The 21562-nt window shown below is 39.3% G+C and overlaps 1 protein-coding gene across 3 annotated transcripts in view; it reads right to left on the reverse strand.

Annotated features, from left to right (window-relative positions):
• Positions 1-1327: 1327 nt before the first annotated feature.
• Positions 1328-21562, reverse strand: part of LOC129775684 (uncharacterized) — a 135744-nt gene continuing 115509 nt past the window's right edge. For all 3 annotated transcript variants that reach the window (XM_055780696.1, XM_055780697.1, XM_055780698.1), the window contains 3 exons: positions 15534-15640; positions 4730-4883; positions 1328-2946 (listed from right to left, as the gene is read on the reverse strand). In XM_055780696.1, the coding sequence (XP_055636671.1) occupies positions 1695-2946; positions 4730-4883; positions 15534-15640 (1513 nt within the window). In that variant the 3' untranslated portion in view covers positions 1328-1694. The remainder of the gene's footprint in view (positions 2947-4729; positions 4884-15533; positions 15641-21562) is intronic.

Raw genomic sequence — 21562 nt, forward strand, 5'->3', positions numbered from 1 at the left:
ATTTAAAACAATGTTTTTTGAACTGGTTCGCCAATATATTTAAAAAAAATCAATTTCTTTCACAGAATTACTATAGTTCGAAAAAAGAAAAATACGACAGACATGTAATGAAGACTAGTAATCAGAAATGAATTTTATTTCTATTTTCCATTATATAATTAGTTCTCTTCACTCAAGACATGGGTTTATTTCAAACGTTTGACGAATGGACATGGGAAAATGCAATCGAAAACCCACAAAAAAGTGCAATATTCATGAGATGGTGCCTAAGTCTGATTGAAGGGAGCATGAAAAATGTCAATTATCAGAGTTGTTACCACTTTCTTTCATCACTACTGAAAATTTGGTATGTAGCACCATTCCTGAGATTCAAGGGTATCGGTTCAGAGCCACCCATCTCTATAAATCTTATATATAGAGCAATTCCACGTAAAATCAGCCAGCCGCTAGTCCGATCCTCTTCGATTTCTTAAAACTTCGTACATATAATGACAGCTACTTAAAATCACAATTTTCATTGTCATATGACCAATGCTGATTCTGAATCTGAATCAAATATGATGTATGTTAAAGTAGTCAGAAAATCAATGAACTACATTCACTTTTGGATATACCGTTATGATTGAACGCTAACGTTAAGATTTTTTATCGGAAATTTCAGATAAGTATTTACTAAGTGATGTGTTTTAATGTGTTGTTTTCATATAAAAATATATGCTGTAATTCTCTTTCGTGTGATATTTTTTGAAGTAGTCCCCAGGATGCAGTTCTGGTTTCGCATTTTTTACAAAAATAATTAGTTTGGCGTCTTTTATCTTCCTGCTTGAACAATGATGATGAACATTCAGAGAAATACATCTACACAGTTCCGCAATGCATGGAGTTTTCCATTAAGCCTTTCCTCAAGTAAAGGTGACAACTTTTGTTTATACTGAGTACAGTTGTCTATTATTGCATAAAGTATAAGATTAGTATACTTCCCTGCTGTTGTGGCTGAGAACAGACAAAAGGCGGCAAAGCGTTCATAGAGTGGTAAATGAATTCAACGCTAAATAAAAAAATTGTAATGGTTTGAACAATCATGAAATAATCGCTTTATTTATTCAAAAAAAAAAAAAAAAAAAACACTAACTCCGGGAAACTGCGAAACCTGCAGAGAATACACGCCATTCATGAAGTTAGCTTAAATCCGCAAATAAACATGACCATTGTCAACTACGAGTGCAGAGTAGATATTTTATTCGGACGGGAATTTCGAAGCAAAGTAAACAGAAACAAAACAATATTTCATTACAAAACATCATCTTTATTTGAAATAATTACACTCGCAGAGCTATGAAAAGATAATAAATAAATAAAATACTGCCGGTAAATAAATACTAGGAAGGAATCGTACTTCGAACTGAAATGCACGTTTAACGTCATTGTTTGTTTATTCGCCAATGCGAAACATTGTTATTACCTTAGGAATATTTATAGGTGTGAAAATTGCACTTAGAACCATTGAAACGACAGAGAAATTTTGGAGCACTGAAACGTTCCTAAGCTCTGATCTCTGTACAAACAGATAACTCGATAACCCTCTAATTTACACAATCAGACCTGGCGCCTAGCCTCTGTACTCTACGTTACAACGAAAATACTGATACTGGAGATATGGAATGGCTTTTTCAAACCGAGCAGACCGTTGCTGTTCAGTGAGATCGTTTGAGTTCCCGATGGGCATCCATCCCGGACGAGGAGGAGCCTTGTTGTAGGAGCAGTAGATGCTGCTGTTCATCGATCGACTTCCGATCGGTAGACGATGATGACGAAGATGATGCCGATGCAGGAATACCATCCAGCGCTAGTAGCCGGTGATCCGATGGCCACGGGGGCGGCGGAATTTGTAGCGGTACTGGCATTGGGAGGGACATCGGCACTGGGATTCCGTCCTGATTGAGAGTGCACGAAAGAACGCACGTCGAGACGGGAGCGGGTGCCGTGTGGCAATCCGTCATGATGGGGACGAACTGTTCCGGCATCCAGTCGAACGAGAAGGTCGTGGGTATGCCGGTAATGTGATGAGCGCTGGTGGGCGTGGGCGGAGTGGTGGTCATGTAAGGGCTCAGTTCCTGGTGGGCGATATCTGGGACTTTTTGGATGGTGGTATCCGACCAGGGTGGACTGGGATTCCACTGATCGATGAAATCGGTGGGTTCGGTTAGGGATGAGGAGGGAGGTGCCTTCAGGATTCTGTTGCTTCGCGTGTGCAGTGAGGTAGACAGGGACATGGTTTGTACTCCACCAGTGCCAATCATTGCACCACTCGTTCCGATTCCGGCAATACCCGAGGCGATGGCATGTAGACCACCATCGGGGTGTTCAGGATTCATGGTGTTGGTTGGAGGATGTAGCTCTGTTATAGAACCCTCCGGTGAGTCCTGACCGTTCTCGGGAATATAAAGAGGTTCCAGCCGGTTCAGGGCACGTTTTTTTACGGGTGGCGTCCCGTTGCGTGTATTTTGGATGCTTTGGCTGGCACTACCGGTACTCTCACATCGAATTTGATCGGGAAGCATCGAAGAAGATTGCGGCTGACTGCTGTAATCCACTGGTTGGGTGTCCAAGCGGTAGGCGTATGGCCGGTAGTGATCCCCCGCTAAGCCCTGATGATGGTGACTAATTATCGTGGCCGGAGTCCCGTTGTGGTGGTGACCACTGGTTCCTCCCCCGGATTGCCCCACCGGAGAATGATATCCATAGGACACATGATGCGGTGGTGCAATGTATCCGTGGGTCTGGATAGTAGCGGTGGGAGAGTGATGCCCATGGCCATGGTAGTATGAGGTACTAGGCGGAATACGAGTGGCTCCTTCGAACGGTATCCCGAATTGCATCTTTGACTGGACGGTGTAGTAGTGGTACAGCCAAGAATTTGTGAGCATCACCGACGCTTCGCGATCGCTGCAAGAGAAGAATGAAAGCAAAAAGGGAATTTAAGATTGATGTCAAACTACTCAACAAGATGAGGGATGGAGAACTTCACACTCTCGAATAAATTACCCGCATCCACCTATGTGAATGCGGTGATTGTCGATAGACAGATGGAATTATGTTTCTGTCAGTTTTAAATTAGCATGATGTTTGCTTCTGGCTACATTTGTCGTGGCTTGAACTTTCGTAACTTTGCATTGCCGTGTGATACTCATTTCGCTGCTTCAACTTCTATCACTTGTTATATTCATCAACATGAGTTTTAACCGGTCCCTGAATGCGGAATTTGAACCCTTCTTCGGTGCCCCTGTATGACCGATCATTATATGAATATCAAGCGACTAAGTATCTCACGCCAATGGCCCAAAGTCTTCCCATGCTCCTCAGCGTCACACATTCGAACCGTTTCAATAGCTGAGAGTTGGTTTCGTAATTAATTGGCCAATAATCTCTAATGCGGTAAAATACAGCGCCAACATCGACAGGAAGACAACATCGACCAGATGAAAAGAAGAAGACATTTAATTGAATCACAGCGCGAAACAAAAGACTTGTTGAACGCACATGCATAAGCGACGAACCGTTTCGTCGAAAGCACTCTCCGCGTCACTCTTCTTGCATACATCCGCAGGAGGCACGCGGTTGGTTGGCTAAATGCGTCGCCCTCAAGTCCAAAACGTTCGCATTTCATTCATGCAAAGTTCACGCCAAACTCTGCAGGGTAGGGCAGCGCAGACAGATAGAGAGAGAAAAAAAGCTGCAAAACGAAGAGTTAAACACGGGCCGTCGGAATAAAATAAAATTTGATTGTTCCGAGGGTAATTTGGGTGGAATTTGCCGTATTCCACATATTCACGCTGCTTGTAAGCGCTAAACGTTGTGGGAATGAGGGGCACTGCCATGCGACGGAATGCGTTCGTCCCGATCGGTGGTGGGAGACGGCTGAATCGGGTGGACGATGTGTATGGTACAATATGCGTTTCGGAAAATGGAAACATCCTGCAGAAGATGCACACCAAGAAGGAGTAATTGTTATTCGCTAGTAACGGCGTCCAGCGGACGATGGTGATTGTTTGTGCAGCTCGATTTCAAATAAGGAGGATATGGTAATTGTGCAGAGCAATTCATTCATTCAAAGCCAATTAGATTCTTCCCGAATGCCCAAATAGTGTTGGCCATTCGGCTTGTAGGAAACGTAATGGTCAATAACAAGATATGCCACATACTGGTGTTCCTTCATTATTTATTCGGTATCAATCAAATGAATGTTATTAAAACAATCATTCACAATCACATAGTATGTTAATAAGTCTGAGTTGAGAGAGAAATTTCCCAACGGCACTTGGCTTTAACCAACCAGCAAAAAATCATCGCATGCAGCATGTAGCCATGGTATGTCACAACCAATTTCACCGCCGTGTATCAAACGAGTGATCCAAATCTGCCGAGATCTCGCCATGTCGATACGATCACATTATGGGAATCAGTGCGCTGAACAGAGATACCAATCAAGATCCTGACTTTTTAATGTACTCTCGGCCACATTTGTTGCGAGTCAATAACTGTCAAGCGTTCATCGGCACATAAGAAAGGGAAACCGAAGTAAAACACCGTAAGCTGGTCGGCCTGCCCTCGAAAATTACCGCAATCGATCACGGTGGTAATCGATTGTGATCTTCGTGGGAGATCGTCTGGGAGCGATAGGGCGAAAACGGGACGGACACCAGATCGGAGATATCGGGGTTGGACCTACCTCAAGACTTGGTTCGTGCACACGATCATCGACTGCTGGTTCGAATCCTGGCCATCCCGGACTTGTAGCACCACGTGCACCCAGATGAAGTCGTTCTGCCGCCTCTGCATTCGCACCAGCAGAATGCAGGAACGGTCCTGTTCGGATTGGGTTACTGTAATGAACACAATAGCATGATTAGAAATAAGAAGAATTTTCTCGAAGCCCTAATTATATCCCACTTCAACGCTGTCTGAAATCAGTTTTCGTCAAAATGTATTCAAAATATTGTGATTGATATGAAGCTTTTTCAGAGACTTTCCCGTGGGATTTGCAGCACCCTCCAAGAATTGATTCAAACTTGAATTGAAATTTGTGGACGAGGAGATATCCACCAATGAATCATCTTTGTATACTCAATTTTAGAAAAATAAGTTCAGCTTTCTTCTAGAAAGGGTGAAAAGTCCAAAAAAAAAAGCTGGATATCTTATGAATCGACATAATCCGAAAATAGCAACATATATAGAATGATTCCTATGAATGACTTTTGGGAAATCATCAGAATGTTTCATAAAAGAAAGTCTGAAAAAAATATTTCAAATATTTCAAATTTGTTATTCAGAAATGACGCTGAATGTTAAATAACGATAGGCAGCTTGGACACAAGTCGTCCATCTATCGCAAAATGATCATAACGGGTGTTAAATAAAAAATGAGAATTTTTTCAATCACATATAATTTTTTTTTAATTTTTTTTTCATCGATTTCAGTATTTTTTATTAATAACATAATGTATTTTCTTCAAAAAAATGTCAGTGAATGTTTGAGTAAGGGCCGTGGTCTGCTGTTCGACGCAACTTTGTCGCGATGCTCTCACAAGAACGTTGTACGGCATTTACGTCCATTTTCCGGATACAATTCCGGATTCTTGTAGTCAGTTGCTTCGTGTCCTTGGCCCTAAAATTGTTTTTATACACTAGGGCACTGAGGGGACTGAGTGAGCCAAAGAAATTCTCTATTGGGCGGCACTGGGGCAAGTTTGTTGGGTTACGATCTTTCGGCACGAACGGTATCTTTTTCTCCTCAAGATACGCCAGCGTCTTCTTGGCGTAATGGGAAGACGCCTTGTCCTGCCAGAAGACGTACTTCCCATCTGCGTGATGCTCGTTCAGGAACGGCAGCAGGATTTTATCGAGGCACTCTTCTCGATAGATTTGTTGGTTGATTGCCAGACCTCTCGGCTTAAACCAAGGCTTTGAAATGCCCCGGTCGGAAATGGCGATGTACAACATAACCTTTTTTTCAAACTTGTGCTTGAACTTGTATTTCACTTCAGGCGGTGTAATTATCATTTCCTGGAATATGTAATTATCATTTCCTGGAATATGCGTTTTGGACAGCGGAAAAAAGCTTTCGTTGTCCAGAACGAAAGACGTCCCGCGGTATTTTTTGGTCATCCACCGACACTGTGATTTAACCGTCTCAATCTGCACCTCCGTGTTCTCCGGCGACCTCGTCTTCTTCCTGCAGACGATTCCTTCCATCTTGAGGGTCCGATGGATCAATACGTGGGAGCAGCCATATTTCCGACCGGCGTCACACAGGCTGGTTGCGTCCTTGTTGTCAAACAGCTTCTTTAACGATGTCTTCCTCTGCTCCGTCATTATCGTCACCGGACGACCACTTCCGACCTTCCGCTCTACGTTCAGGGAACTCAGGATACGATATACCGTACTGACAGGTACATTTTCTTCCTTAAAATGTGCCACCGTGAACTTTTTTCCTTGCTGGAAGTGCGTTTTGTAGAACCGTACAACGTTCTTGTGAGAGCATCGGGACAAAGTTGCGTCGAACAGCAGACCACAGCCCTTACTCAAAGATTCACTGACATTTTTTTGAAGAAAACACATTATGTTATTAATAAAAAATACTGAAATCGATGAAAAAAAAAATTCTTTTTTATATGTGATTGAAAAAATTCTCATTTTTTATTTAACACCCGTTATGTTAGGAAAACATATTTACTCTGAGAACGAATTTTAACATTTTTGTTCATATAAATCGATATAGGGAAAGTGGGGGAATAGTGATTACCCTACTACAGTCATTTCATAGAATTGTATACTAACTGTTACTCTTTCAAGTAATTAATAATTTTGCCTTATTTGTTAGGTTTTGTTTACTTCCTTACACGACTTCTTTGAAGTGTGCAAATATGTGATGACAAAAAAAGGACCACCCCCAAAAAATAATATTAAAATCATTAAAAACCTTCGAGTGTGGTTCTGACATACAAATGAAACACAAATTTCAATATAACTCAATAATTAATCAAGCAAACGAGCCCAAATTTGTCATGTAGAGGTTTTGGGGTGCAATAAATATTTCTATGTTGGATAGACACACCTCCTCCCTCTCTAAGGGGGAGCTACCATTCAATTGAAACATAAATTTCAGCATAACTCGAGAACTAATCAAGCAAACGAACTAAAATTTGGCATGTGGAGGTTTTAGGGTGCAATAAATGTTTCTATGTTGGGTAGACACTCCCCCCCCTCTCTCTAAGGGGGAAATGCTGCAGAACTCGAGAATCAATGAATATTAATAATATTAGGGGCAATAAATGTTTCTATAGTGGTTTGAAATTCGCATAACTCGAGAATCAATCATGCAAACGGAACCAAATTTGGCATGTGGAGGTTTTAGAGGGCACGAAATGTTTCTATGGTGGTTCGACACTCCTCTCCCCTCTCTAAGGGGAAGGGGGCTGTCATATAAATGAAACACAAACTTCTGCATAACTGGAGAACTAATCAAGCAAATGGAGCTAAATTCTGGATTTGACGGTTTTTGGGTACGAGAAATGTTTCTATGATGGTATGACACCCCTCTCTCCTATGGAGTGGAGAGGGGGTCCTAAAAAAATATTACACATATTTCAACCAATCATGACAATTGAAAATTTTCGGAAAATTCTGAAGGGAAATGGGAAAATTTGGGAAATTCAACTCGAATATGTTCTACAATTACATAGTGACAAGCGTTGTTAGTTCATTTGATGTTTGCGCCAAAGAAATTGGTTTTTGTTCGAAAGTGGAAATGGATTTTAATGTGTTAAAACGCACTCCTATATCTTCTTCTATCTATATAAATAAAAATGGATCGCCGAATGTGTTGATAAGAGCAAAACTCGAAGAAGGAATTATCCGATTTAGGGCTATCTTCATTCTATCATATTTTCTGTATCAAACATTTATTCGATGTAACGGAGCAACATGTTATTTGCAAGTGATTGAAAAATCTCGAACGAGAATTGTATCTGAAAATAATCTGATATTATAATGACGAATTTTGGTAGAAGTCCTAGGAAATTTATATTAAAAGTAAATTGTAAGGGGTCAATTAGAAGATGAATCAATGAACAGTTCTGCGATTGGACCCATGATCGTAAGTAAGAAAACGTGAACGTTTGGACAAAAAATAAATGTTGGGCGGAACGAAGTTTGCCGAGTCAGCTAGTCACACAATAAAAGCAAAAAGCCTTCTGAAGCTTCAAAGGCGTGTAGAAGACGTTTGGGCCTGCTATTGACCAAGTTCTGGAGGTGTCTCTCCAGAAGGCGTGGAACGAAATCGACCCTCAGCACCTCCCGAACTTGGTCGATAGTATGCCCAAACGTCTTCAACTGGTCATTGAAGCTTTAGGAGGCCACACTAAATATTGATGTTTTCAACTTTTTTGCTTTGATTGTGTGATTTGTTATTTCTCGAACTCGGGCGTTTCTACTTGTTTTCTATTTTTATTTTGCGTGCCATTGGAATAAAATGTTCGGTTGAGGTTTTATGAACTGAATCCTGCTAAATATGATGGAAATGCAATGAAAATTGTTGTAATGAAATAATAAAGACTCTTGAAATTGATATTTTTACTTAGTAAAATATTTTTTTGTTTAAACTAAGTTGTTTTTAATACAATGTAAATAACACTTTGTTTATGCCGCTTCAATATAGATTGCTAACAATACCGCACAGCTCTAACTGTCATAAAATGAAGAAACGAGGGGTTACTCAAAGATTCTATTGATTTTAATTTTATTTATTTTGGTAGTGGGCTATTATTTTTCACAACGCATGTTAGCTCACATTGAAGGAGTCGTGTAGTAAACGAAATCTAACAAAAATGGCAAAACTTGTAAATTACTTGAAAGATTAATAGTTAAGAAAAAATTCTATAAAATAACGATAGTAGTTTTTGATGAAATAGTCCAGAAATCCCAGAACCCCAGAGAGTCAATATCAACCATATTGAGAACCTCTGGTTTAGTTGATGTGGCAGACAAAATGTGAATGTGATTTATCAGCTTTGGTGAACAGAACATAGAAAGTCGTTATCCACCACTGACCACTTTGCTCCCAAACATCAACATAATTTCTAGGCAAATTAATCGCTGCCGAAATTGCCAAAACAGCGGCCAAAATGAAAATGATCGCTGTTTAGAAGCTCATAAAAAGTCGAAAAATAGAAGATAGATAACTCAGATAACTAATTTTTTCATTCATTTTCGGAAATTTCAGCCAAGTCGGTCGAGTAGATCCTAAGATACCGATATCACCAGCTGAAAAAACATGGATAGAGGTAAACATGTTTAAAAATTGGCTGTATTTTTCCAACGAAATCAAATATCGAAAAATCCGATTTGGACAATTTTTCTGAAGGCATAAGCTTTTTCGATATTTTCGACCTTTCAGACCGGGGTCTCCCCTCAACCGTTTCTGCATATTTTGCCACATACACGGCTCCCGGCCGAAAAGGATACAGTTTCACGTTTATCGTTAGAAAACTCTGTCCATGCGCACTTTTAACACGTTGAGCCCAGCGTCGGTCCCTAGAACCTAGACTCACTGGTGGAATTTTACACGGACTGTTTCCTGTTTGCTAAACCGATTTTGTGTTGTTGTTTGTTTTGACAGCAACGCAACTTTCGCAGCTATATGGTGACTCGAATCGTAAGAAATGGCAAGTATGTACAGGAGGCATTGAAAATTTGTCAAAGAGAAAGCTTTTAACTAGGACAATCAGAGACTGTCGACCTCAGTGGATATATTGGAACTAAACGAAATGAAAAAGATCATCACCGTTTTAACCACCATCCTAGTGAATTGGGTACAAATGAAAAATCCAAACGTGACCGTGACCGGCGACCGTTATATTGTGACGAAGAGTCTGCACCCAAGCTAGCGTTGACTGAAAACATCTCATATTTGACAGAAATAATGCCATTTCGTGTGCTGGAGGGTCGAATGCGCAAATAATAAACTGTTATAAAAGCTTAAAAATGGTTTGTATGTATGCGAGCAGAAATCTTTTTATGTTTTCTTTTCTCATTTCATTTAGGATTGTGCCCAAAAAGCAGTCCATTCGACGTCAATGGGGATCGAACCAAGGCCGGCTGAAATGCAAAGCTATTTCACACGACCACGCTATCCACGTAGCTGTCAGTGCTGTTCTACAGAAGCGTGACAATATTACACCTCATCATAAAATGAAGTTGGAAATTGTTTTCTAAGAGGATAAAGAAGTACATGAAGGAGAATATATCTTTCTCTGTCTGGGCCGTGTGTTTGGCAAACTATACGAAAAGCTTTCATATGCTTTCATTTAAATGTGTCTCCTGTTTCGTTCGCTCATATTGGCTCTAGCATATATATATATATATATATATATATATATATTATATTAATGATATACACGTATTGGGGAGTAGAACATTTTCTGTTATTTTTCAGCTCATTTAATGTAATAAATTGGGATGCCATAACATGTGCTAAAAATTAACTTTGGGTGTGTAAGTGATAACAACGCCTACTGAAAGTCACTTAAATAAGAATATAAAGAATATAAAGAAACGCCTTCTACGATCTCACGGGATGTTTCAAATGGTAGAGGCTTGAAATACCCAATTTGGAAAATGAAAACCGGGAGGCGATCTGGCGTAGTGGTAACATTCATACCTCTCACGCTAAAGGTCACGAGCTCAATTGTCACTCCCGACGTTCTTCCAAAATGGAAGGTAAAAGTGACGAACCAGCCAAAAGTGTTGAAAGTCACTATAATACAAAATAATGAACTGTCCGAGTTTGAGGTCTCTAGCATCAACAAAAACATCAACTTAAACTAAATCTTCAGAAACATGTGATACGTGTGCCGCACATTAGTAGAAGAACAAACATCAAACTCATATTTCATTGCAAAGTCCCGTATTTTTATTTGTCCAGAGTACAGATGCAATCAGAGCGCAGGATTTGCATTGAGATAATGCTTGAGATTTTTCAATCGTTCGATAGTTAGTTTCATAAAATATATTATTTCATTCATTGTAATGAATTGTTATGGAGTGAATCGGTTGATGCAAAAAAATCGTAAATCCATCAGAAAATGACCAAGCGATCATTGCGAGTACAAAAGGAAGCTTGAATCTTTGATTGAGATTTTTCAATTGTTCGATTTCATTATATATATAATTTTATACTATGTAAAAACATTGTTATGGAATTGTTATGCCGAAATCGATTGGCGCGAAAATCTTATCGACTCATCATGAAATGACTGAGCAGTAAGTGTTTGAAAGTGTTTCGGATTTAAATTTGCACCCCCAATATGTAATATATATGAAAGGTACTTTCTGTTATATGGAGTGGTACGCGTTCACTGTAAATTCTCTGAGTGATGACGGAAAAAGTTTTGTATTACTTTGAAGACAACGATACGATTAATTTGACAAATCGGACATCACTAGTTGTCACTCCTCGGGGAAATGTTACAACACAAGCTTTTTATTATAAATAAGGCTATTGGATTTGATGAACTTTGGAAATACCGAACATTATAAAGGATGACACGAATATAAGGTTACGAAATCATTTTACTCAATTCGCTAGTTTATCACTTCGAATAAACTCATTCAAAAAACTGAAAATGAAAATACTGCTTAGCAAATTACCAGTAATTTTTTCGAAAGCTGACAAAATTTAACTCTAAACAGTGCCCTCATTTGGTCAGTGTTAAGTCATACCGGACCATGTGACATTTTTATGATTTCGAGAAAAATGAACTTGAAGTTTAGTGCTCTGCAATTTTCAAAGCATTTAATTTTTCTTGATCAATATTGTTCTCAGAAATGTTAGCTACTCTCTGACGTACGATAACAGTAAAAAAAACATCATGTATCATACGGAAAAAGGTCTTTGATTATAACTTAGTGAGTACCGCGAAGTTCTTACATTGCACAGTAATTCAAAATAATAAGCTAATTACGGTTATCAAAAAATTCTAAAACGTATATTTTATAAATTGTGGCTTAATTATTATTTCAATAATTCAAACGAGTGTTTCTGTTGTAGTCTTGTGGTTTTTTCAAAATGTTTGTAGCACTGATCATGCGTGGGTACATGTTTTTCATGCTCAATCGCCTGTAGAATTAAAAAGACGGTTGGGTAATGTCGGGGACATAACCGGAGTGACGTAGGACTATACAAAGGGGACAGCCTTTGTTAAATATATATTTTAAATATATTGTTTTATTTTCTTCTCCTACGTGAATACCTACCTATCTACCTGAAAAATGGATTAGTTTACTGTTTACTCTTTATGAACATGTTGATGGTTCTGAAAAGAACCTTTGGTGTTGTGTTTTTGTTATCACTCGATATTCCTATCTTGTTCGGTTAAACCTTCCTGTTTAGCTATTGCGTTTACCACTCGCCACAGCTTTCACAGTTGGAAAATTTCTTCCCATCCAGCTTGTGACATGTTGTTCAGTAAATTACATTTAATGCGACGTGCTGGAGAAACACTTTGCCACTCACTGAAACTAATTGTTGCCTTGATGAGCGCCGAACCGAAGCTGCTCTGTTCTTGATGCGGGTTTTCTGATTGTCGTGAGCAGCTTTGCAAGCCAACTCGAGCACTCCGACGGCCGAAACTCTATAATCGCTGTTAGGTATACTGGTGCTCCGGCACCAATCCGTTCGGCCTAGTTACCCTTGCGGAGCAATCAGTGAATGCGACCAACAGGGAACTGGAGACCTGCACGGTTCGAGTGAGACTTTGCCTTTCCCTTAACTTGTCCTCCTTTGTTACGTCCACGATGCCGATGCCGTACAACCACACGAGTTTACGGTTTGAAAGAAAATAAAATATTTTTTTGGGGTCCGCGTGTTTTATACTCTAGCGGTACACACTCACAGGATAGAGACAAATCAGCAGACTCAGCCAGAGGGGTGAGTCCAACGAGACGAACGAATGAGCGTTAAAAGGGAGCGATGGCAAAAAAATACATTCATTACGATTTGTTCGCTCGTTGGATTCACATGCAGGCTAAAAAGGGTCCTTTTCAGGATCACAAAATGATCTACAATCTAAAGAGTTTATTGTTTTGTTATCACTCGATATCCCATCTTGTTCGGCTAAACCTTTCTGTTTAGCGATTGCGTTTGCCACTCGCCACAGCTTTCACAGTTGGAAAATTTCTTCCCATCCAGCTTTGTGACATGTACAGTAAATTACATTCAATGCGACGTGCCGAAGCGCCACTCAGTGTCGCATTGGAGGCGATTTTAACCTGTAATTGAACATTTGCGATGACAGTGGTACAGTGTCGACTTTCAATGTGGGGTCATAATTTGGGTCTCTATGTTTACAAAAATGTCCAACTAAATAAGTCGCATTACATGTCCGTCCAATTAGCTAAATGTCGAACTAATTGTAAATTACTGTACTTTCAATCTGGAAACAATTGAGGAATTGGTGAAAATTGAATAATCAGGAAAGTCCCCAACTATCAATAAGCTCAGAACAACTGCCAAATTCACATACTCATCAGATCCTGGCAAACAAATTATGAAAAAAACAATTTGTGTTTTATTATTATTTTGGATAATGTTTTAGAAAGCATTGAACTGTATTTCCTAAACTCTTTTTTGGAAGATTTAATGGCCCTGAAAAGCGCCTTGTTTTACGGAATGGTTCCAATTTAGAAAACTTAGTACTCGTGGTTTTGAAAAAACCATTTCGAACGCCCTCGATGCCGCCTTGTTCTGGATTTGCCACCAAAGCAGTTTGTATAAAGAACAAACTTTTTTCTTCTGCTAGCTGATGCCGTTTTGCGATTGCGTTTGCCACTCGCTGCAACTGCCTGTTGTCTTGATGTCCACCGAACCGAATGTGTTCTGTTCCGAATGCGGGTTTCTTATCATCGCGAGCAGCTTTACCAGCTAACTCGATCACTTCGGCGGCCGAAACTATATAACGCCGGCTAGGTGAACTGGTGCACTGGTACTAACGCGCTCGGCCTAGCTACCCTTGCGGGGAACTCCAGATCAACATGGTTCGAGCGAGATTTTGCCTTTCCCTTCATTTTTCCTCCTTTACCATGTCAAGACATGGCTGCTTGGGTTGGTTTGTTGATGTGTTGTGATGCGAACCGATGTGGTGTACGGTTTGAATGAGAATGATCGTTACGGCAGCGGAGCGGGGATTTTTAAGCTGACTGGCTGGCTCGAGAATTACGCATGTGTGAGACTGCGACCAATGTTTCGTTAATTTTTTTCTTTTTCCTTTCCAATCGTGCTTCATTCTATTTCGCTGCTGCTCTGGTTGCCCGTTTTGGTCGGTACGATTTGAGGAGCACAAAATGGACCAATCAAAAATGGGCACATTTTGCAATTTGACAGTTGACATTTCACAATTATTCAATTATTTATCTCAAGAAAAATGAAATGTTATTCGTTATGATAGATGCGTAGATATATTTCCTATCAATTGATGCAAAAACCTTTGCGATCTATTGAGAAATGCTCGAGTTATAAGCGTTCCAAATCTTGCATTTTTTCCTACTTGTTCAGTGCCTAGATTTCCATTTCACCCCTATATCTTCCGGTTAGACGTAGTCCTACGTCAAAACGTAATAATTTTTTTTTCTTTAAACCTACAATTTGATAAAGTATTGAATGTTCATTAGTTCTTCAAATTTCATATCTACATTACAGTGAATCCGACACGAAACCACTAGCCGTTAAACTTTAGTCGTCTGAGGTGTTTTGAGATAGAGGAGTTCTTGATTTTGAATTATATAGTCATTTTTGACAGTGTAAGTATTTTAGAAAACCCATAATTTTCGAACTTTGTTCAACATCATATTTTATTCCAATCTATTGCTTCGAATTTATGATATTTCTTTGAGCGACAATGGATACAGCGGATAAGGCAATATATAATTATGTGGTGATTGTCGTAATTTTTTTTCGAATGTTGTAATTAAAGTTGTGTTATTTTCTGACCTTCCTGAGTAAGGCCCCCTTTGAATAGATAATTTGATGATTGAATTTGTAATTTAGGATAGCCGCGCCTTGTGTACAAAAATTTAATAAATCGAAAAGGGTCGGGTCAGAATCGACGTGAAATGATTCACTGGGAAAATACGAAATACTTCGATCGAATTCCAATCCACATTGAGTTTGAAAAATTCCGCATGAACAAGAAGTGTTAGTTCAAATAGCTGAAAGTCAGCAATCATGACGGAGCCCACAACCCAGATCCCATACGAAGATATCATATTTGTCGCCATTAATTTCTTAATTACTTGTGATATGTCGCTTATTTTTTCTTGTTCCACCGACGTGATAACCATCAATGCGTTGCGTCCCAATCGTTTAGCGGATATAAATGGAAAAATACAATTCTCCCGAGAGTCGGAACTTCTTGAAGTTCTCTGCAATGCACTGATTGCAATTGGCAAAGCTCTATTAATGATCGAAAGTTGATACTCACTCAGTCGATGTTTGCTCTGCGCTTCCCGTGTCGATTCCCAGTGCAACAGTTGGTACCAGGAGATGCCCTGCAGCTCGCTCCGACTGTAGCCAAGATGGAACTCACCACTGAAATGAAACGAGAGTGAAAAGGAATGCTGTCAGTTTTGGATGCGTTTTTTGTTGTTATTGTCAAAAGACGTAGAACTGTTTTTGAAGAATCTGAAGTCTCTTGTTGCTTGTTATCGGTTTGAATCTGAGCGTATGTTAATCCTTTCTTGAACCTCGCTACACTGACTTAACATCACCTGCAGCGATTCAGCGATGCAGATGGCGAGCGATGTGTGGAGAGTATTGCACAATTTGATGCATAACAATCTGGACCCACCCTCGCTCGAGCTTGCGCGCATAGAACCGTGTGGTATCACCGCATGGTTTGCATTAAAATTCAATAAACCAGGCAGCGGAAAATTAAGACCACATGACGGTGCCGAAATGTTTGCCCCAATACTGCCCAAACATACCTGGGAGGGTGCCAGAGAATGATTCTACGAAACCTCGAAAGAATGATCTCGCTGATCCTCCGGGGCTGTTGCATTCTCGATGGTACTGTTGTTGTTCGCATCGACCGACTTTTAGGGAGGATCATGATGCCTATCCTATCGTGTATCGGGTATCGATCTGGATCGAATGAATGGTAGTGTAACAACGATGAATCGATTACACGTGCATTCTTCCGTGAATGGTGCCTATGGTTTTATTATTTTGTTAAGATGAGAAGAACATCGATGCCCGGGGAGGTGCAAACATTTCCGATTCGAATCGAATCGATGCACCTTATCCGAATAATTGAATTCTTCCTGTGGATTCCTGCCCAGCGAGGCTGGTTTTTTTGCGACAAACTGAACGCAAGTATTGGCCGATATCGTATCTAAATACAGCTTCTGGAGGCTCAACAATGTGCATTCCAGTTTTCCACATTGTAAATAGCAATGCGCTATGTTCTCTCTCTTTAATAAGGGGGTCACTGAATAGGTTAAACAGTGCCTCTCGGTGACAGCGGTCGTAATTTTTCCTATCGATTATATGTTTCCCACTTTCAGCAATTCCACCATTCCACTGCAGCATAAGCGGCAGTGGGAGCGATCCGTTGACTGGCAGTGTCCTCCAGAGGTGGTGATATCCACCCTACTGCTGCCTACGTTAGGAATTCTCACTATTGTTGCCCAACGGACACAATGGTTAATATTTATAGAACGCAGGGAGGGCCGGCAGACATACGCCTCACATTTGCGCAGATATGTGGCGAACCACACAAACCTGTGCTCTGTGTACTCGTACGTATTCGCATCGAGGATCGCAAATTTTGCAATGTTTATGGTTTTGAAAATGCTGCACATTTGAGTAGATTCGAGATGGCGATCGATGATTTCGCAAACGGGCAAGATCTTCGGAGGGTGTGGGCCTTGATTGCAGAAGTTTTGCGGAACGCATTCCACCAAGCGATGGCCAAGCATTTCAGAGTAATTGGTCGGCCCGTTTACCGAGTGGAACATATCAGTGCACATGTGCTAATTGAATTGTTGCAGTCGAGCATTTAATTCCATTCGCAACATCACATTAGCATTTTTGAGCCCGATGGCCACCAAACCTTTATATTGCGAAGATCATGGGCAGGCTAGATTGGTTTCTAGTTTGTTTGATATGGCCAAACATATCACAGCCATTAGTTGATAGTTTATGAGCGTGTTTAGACCGTTTGCCCCCGGCTTCAAGCAGTCGAATGCCAACCGGAGGTATTTCTAAGTTCAATGTGCCGGTCATTTGTGAAGGACTAAGTAATATATATTGATCCGAATGCAGTCAAAATTCTTCCAAACATCCTGCCATACCACCCGCACCGAAAAATAACACCAGAACAAATATCATACTACGAGTGGAAAAGCGACTTTGAATCTCTGATGTGGATATGTTTTTGTTTCATAACCTGTGTTTCAATAACATAGCGCCCTCTGGTGGTGAATAAAAAAAGTGTTCTAGCAATGTAGTAACATACGTCAGATGCCAAAAACTCAAAATATCTGTGTTTAAAAAAAAAACAAGTTTTGTTGTTTTTGAAATCTCGAAAATTTTTCATGTGCGTCTTTTGAAAAATCATTACAAATCGAATAGTGAGCCGATTTTAAATATTAAAGCTGATTTGGATCAAGAAATTGATGTTCTTCAACGAATTCGAGTAAGTGTATCGAGATTTTAATCACAAAATTCATAGATTTCATTTCAAAGTTAAAATTCGGTATGCAATGGCAATGTAAACCTAGTGTTAATGATACACTATGCTAAGTATTGCATGCCCATGCAGCAAAATTAAATTAAAAAATTAACTACACTTGCGACTTTTTTAAAGGCTTTTGAATCGTTTCACTTTTTTAGTTAGAAATAAATCGAGATGAAATTTGTTCACTTTTTCTTGAAAAAATCGTATTTTTGTTCCTCTTTGTTTTGTAAAATTGCATGCTTTTTCGTCAAAGTTGAGTTAATTTACGTAAGATAGTGTACTTCTCTTCTATTTTGTATGAAAATATCAAAAAATACATTTTTCAGTGATTTCAGGACGATTCTTTTAATTTAAAAAAATGGGGTGCCAAATTGATACCCAGGCATCTCGGGTACTCGAATTTGAGTTGTTTCACTTCTATGCTCAAAGCTCCGAGCCAAATCAAGATTTCTGAAATCGGTTTGCGGGGAAATGTCCGCAATAGATCCTTTCATGAGCTGACGTAATATGAAGAAATTCCGAGCATTGGCTAAGAGCTAAGTCCAAAAAAACAAAATGGGGTACCAGTTCCTCTACCAGTAAACAACCAATCGGACGTTGAAGAAAAATTTAGCGGTCAAAACAAACGCTTGGAAGTTCTACAAGAAAAAAAAATTTTTTTTTGGCGCTTAGTCGTTTTTCCGTCTGAAAAGTCGACTTTTGATAAAAAATTACTGTAACTGATTACTGTAAATTTCGACGTGTCATGCAGTTTTAAGATATTAGGCATCAAATTCTTATTCAAAACAAATTCTTAAAACCCCGATTTCCGGTGGTTTTTCGGTTTTCAAAGAACTCAAATTTTAACGTCTGCAACACTAATAAATTGAGTTCGAATGAGCTAATATTTCGCATGCGGTATATTATCGTGCAAATCAACATTTCGCAACATTCCGAATGAAAAAGCGAGATACCTATTTTTATTGATACCCAAAACCATATGTTTCGTCTTGTGTTCCGAAAAAACTAGGTCCCAGAGTGTCGATTATTGATAAAAAAATTTTTCATTCAATTTTGAGACATTTGACATCAAAAATTTTTTTTTCAACAGCCCCGATTTCCTTGGGTGATTTTTCGATATTCAAAAAACTCAAACTTTGACCGCTTTGCACAACTCTCCCTTGAGTCCAATCGAGTTGATATTTGGCATAGGGTTGGTGAACATTTTGTATAAGGTAGCTTTTTGATTTTTTCCCATACATTCATTGACACTCTAATATGCAGCCATTCCATGCCAAACCGATATAGTGATTCTCAGATTTTCATTAAAAGTGGTAGTTTTGTTATTTATCGTTATTTTTCATTAGGGTGCCCATTTCCATTTGAGGGTTGTGCGAGAAATAAACTTTTTCCTCTTTTCTCCAAAAATGACTTAGTTAGTTGTAACTCCAAATTCATAACTTTTGAACTACTAAACCGATGTAGATGATCGGCAAATCAAATTGAAGCCCATTACCTGTTTTTTTTAAAAAAATACTAAACCTGCAGAAAATTCGAATTCTATTTTCGTTATTATTGATTGTATTCGTTTTTTACTGTTTCTATAGTCTCGGGACCAAGGGCGCAATATTTTTTTATATTTTTTTTTGAAAAGCATGTTATGTCGAAACCAAAGAGGCGTTTTTTTTGTTTTTGAGTTATGATTTTTCAAAGCCAACCGGTGGTCCAAAAAATCACCAGATGATTGGCTCTAATTTGATGTTTCGATCATCCGAATTGGACTAGTAGTTCAAAAGTTATGAATTTTTTAAAATGTCATTTTTGGAGAAAAAGAGGAAAGAGTAGATTTTTCGGACAACCCTAAAATGGAATTGGTCATCCTAACGGAAAAATAAAAAAAAATACGGGTCAAATGTTTTGCGATAAAGAACAAAACTACCAATTTTCACGAAAATCTGAGAACCACTATATCGGTTTGGCATGGAATAGCTGTATATATATATATATATGAAACAATTATAAAAAGTTATAAAAAGAGTCTAATCGAGTCCGCTTTGTATATGAGTTCGAAGAAGTTCTAAGGGTTTCTTTTCGTGTACCTTAAAAGCTTTATCGCTGAAACGATTATTTAACTTTCTGGACAAACAAAACTCTCGTGTTTAGAGGCGATCTACGAGTGGACGAAGGCGTGGAATTTCAACCAAGTACAAGCTGAAAAAAACATGAAGAAGAGAAAGAAGAAGAAATAGAAGAAAAAGAAGAAATTAAGTGTCGAAGAGGCAATATCTTTGGAGCCGATCTGGCGTGGAGGTATCATCCATACTTCTCACGCTCAAGATCACGAGTTCAATTCTCACTCCCGACATTCTTCCAAAATGGAAGGTAAAAGTGACGAACCAGCCAGAAGCGTTGAAAGTCACTATAATACAGAAAAAAAAAAAAAAAAAAAAAAAAAGAGGCAATATCTGATGGATCGAAGCCAAATGAAGCCATCATCATAAAAACCTCAATGTTCTTGGCGACTGTAGCTAAATTGTGTAGTGGGTCACCCTTTTGTTTAAACTTTTGATTGAATAGTAAAATTTCCTTCAATTTTACCCTTGGATCTGTTGTTTGCTCGTAAAAACGGCTTCACACGTCTCTTGATTTGCATACACACAGAACCCAGTTTCCTTATTTTTACTCTATATCCGTGGACTTCATACGGTGAAGACTCCATCGAGCCGAAACACTCATTTTCGTTACTTTATGCTTCATTTAGGAGAGCGTGAGCGATGAAAGTGCTCGCGTTCAATATATCTTCATTTAAGTAGCTGTATATTATTCGTAAAAGACACTGTTTTGACCCGCGAAAAATGTGGATCGCTGTTCCAATCTTATGAAAATAAACTAAAGCTTCTGGATCAATCCCATAAAAGGAAGCTATCCTATCCTATCCTACTATCCAACTTTTTTTGTTCCCCAAGTTGAACTTGCCACTTCATGGTAAAATATTTCAGTCGATCGAGGAGATCAAAGAAAATTCGACGAGGGAACTAAAGGCCATCCCTTCGTCGGCCTGCCAGTAATGCATGGAGGACTAGGTCCAGCGTTGGTACATCATATCATATTTTGAAGAAGATAAAATAAATTCGTGACGGCGCCAGTGGTTGTATGGTTAGCGTAACAGCCTCACAATCCGATCGGCCTGGGTTCAATCCCAGCTGGCGTCGTTGGGATTTTCTGAGGCGAAAAATCTCTGGTTACGTCTTCCTTCGGAGCGGAAGTAAAAGAAGTTGGCCCGGCTCATGAGTTGTTGAGTCTGATAGGTAGGAACAGGTGGAGTCGCCTCCCTGATGTCGGTGATTGGCACTAAAGTGGCGGAAATAGGCCGACGAAAAATAAGCGAAGATAAAAAAAAAAAAATAAATAAATTCGCTTGAAACTTAACTCTATTTTGTTTTATTTAAAACTTCCCGGTATTTTCTGATCATAGGGTATATTTTTTCTTATTTAAATATAAAAGAAGAATTTAATTTTTGATACATCCCCTTAATACATTGAGCCTCGTGTCAGTCCCTAGGGATTAAGGTTGAGCATTTCGTTAGAAAAACGTTGATCACAGGGACTGATGGTTACAAAATAAGGAAATTGTTGGCCAGTGCCAGTGCGCCTCTACTGTGGTTGATTCGATCATCACACCACCGCATCAACTTATATACACCTCACTTAAAAGACCGTGGTTACACTGACAGATAAAGGAAGTAAAAAATAGAAAGAAAATAAAAGTGCGGCGCAACAGAATTTCTTACCAG

Source organism: Toxorhynchites rutilus, chromosome 3, assembly GCF_029784135.1.
Source record: "Toxorhynchites rutilus septentrionalis strain SRP chromosome 3, ASM2978413v1, whole genome shotgun sequence".
NCBI lineage: Eukaryota > Metazoa > Arthropoda > Insecta > Diptera > Culicidae > Toxorhynchites > Toxorhynchites rutilus.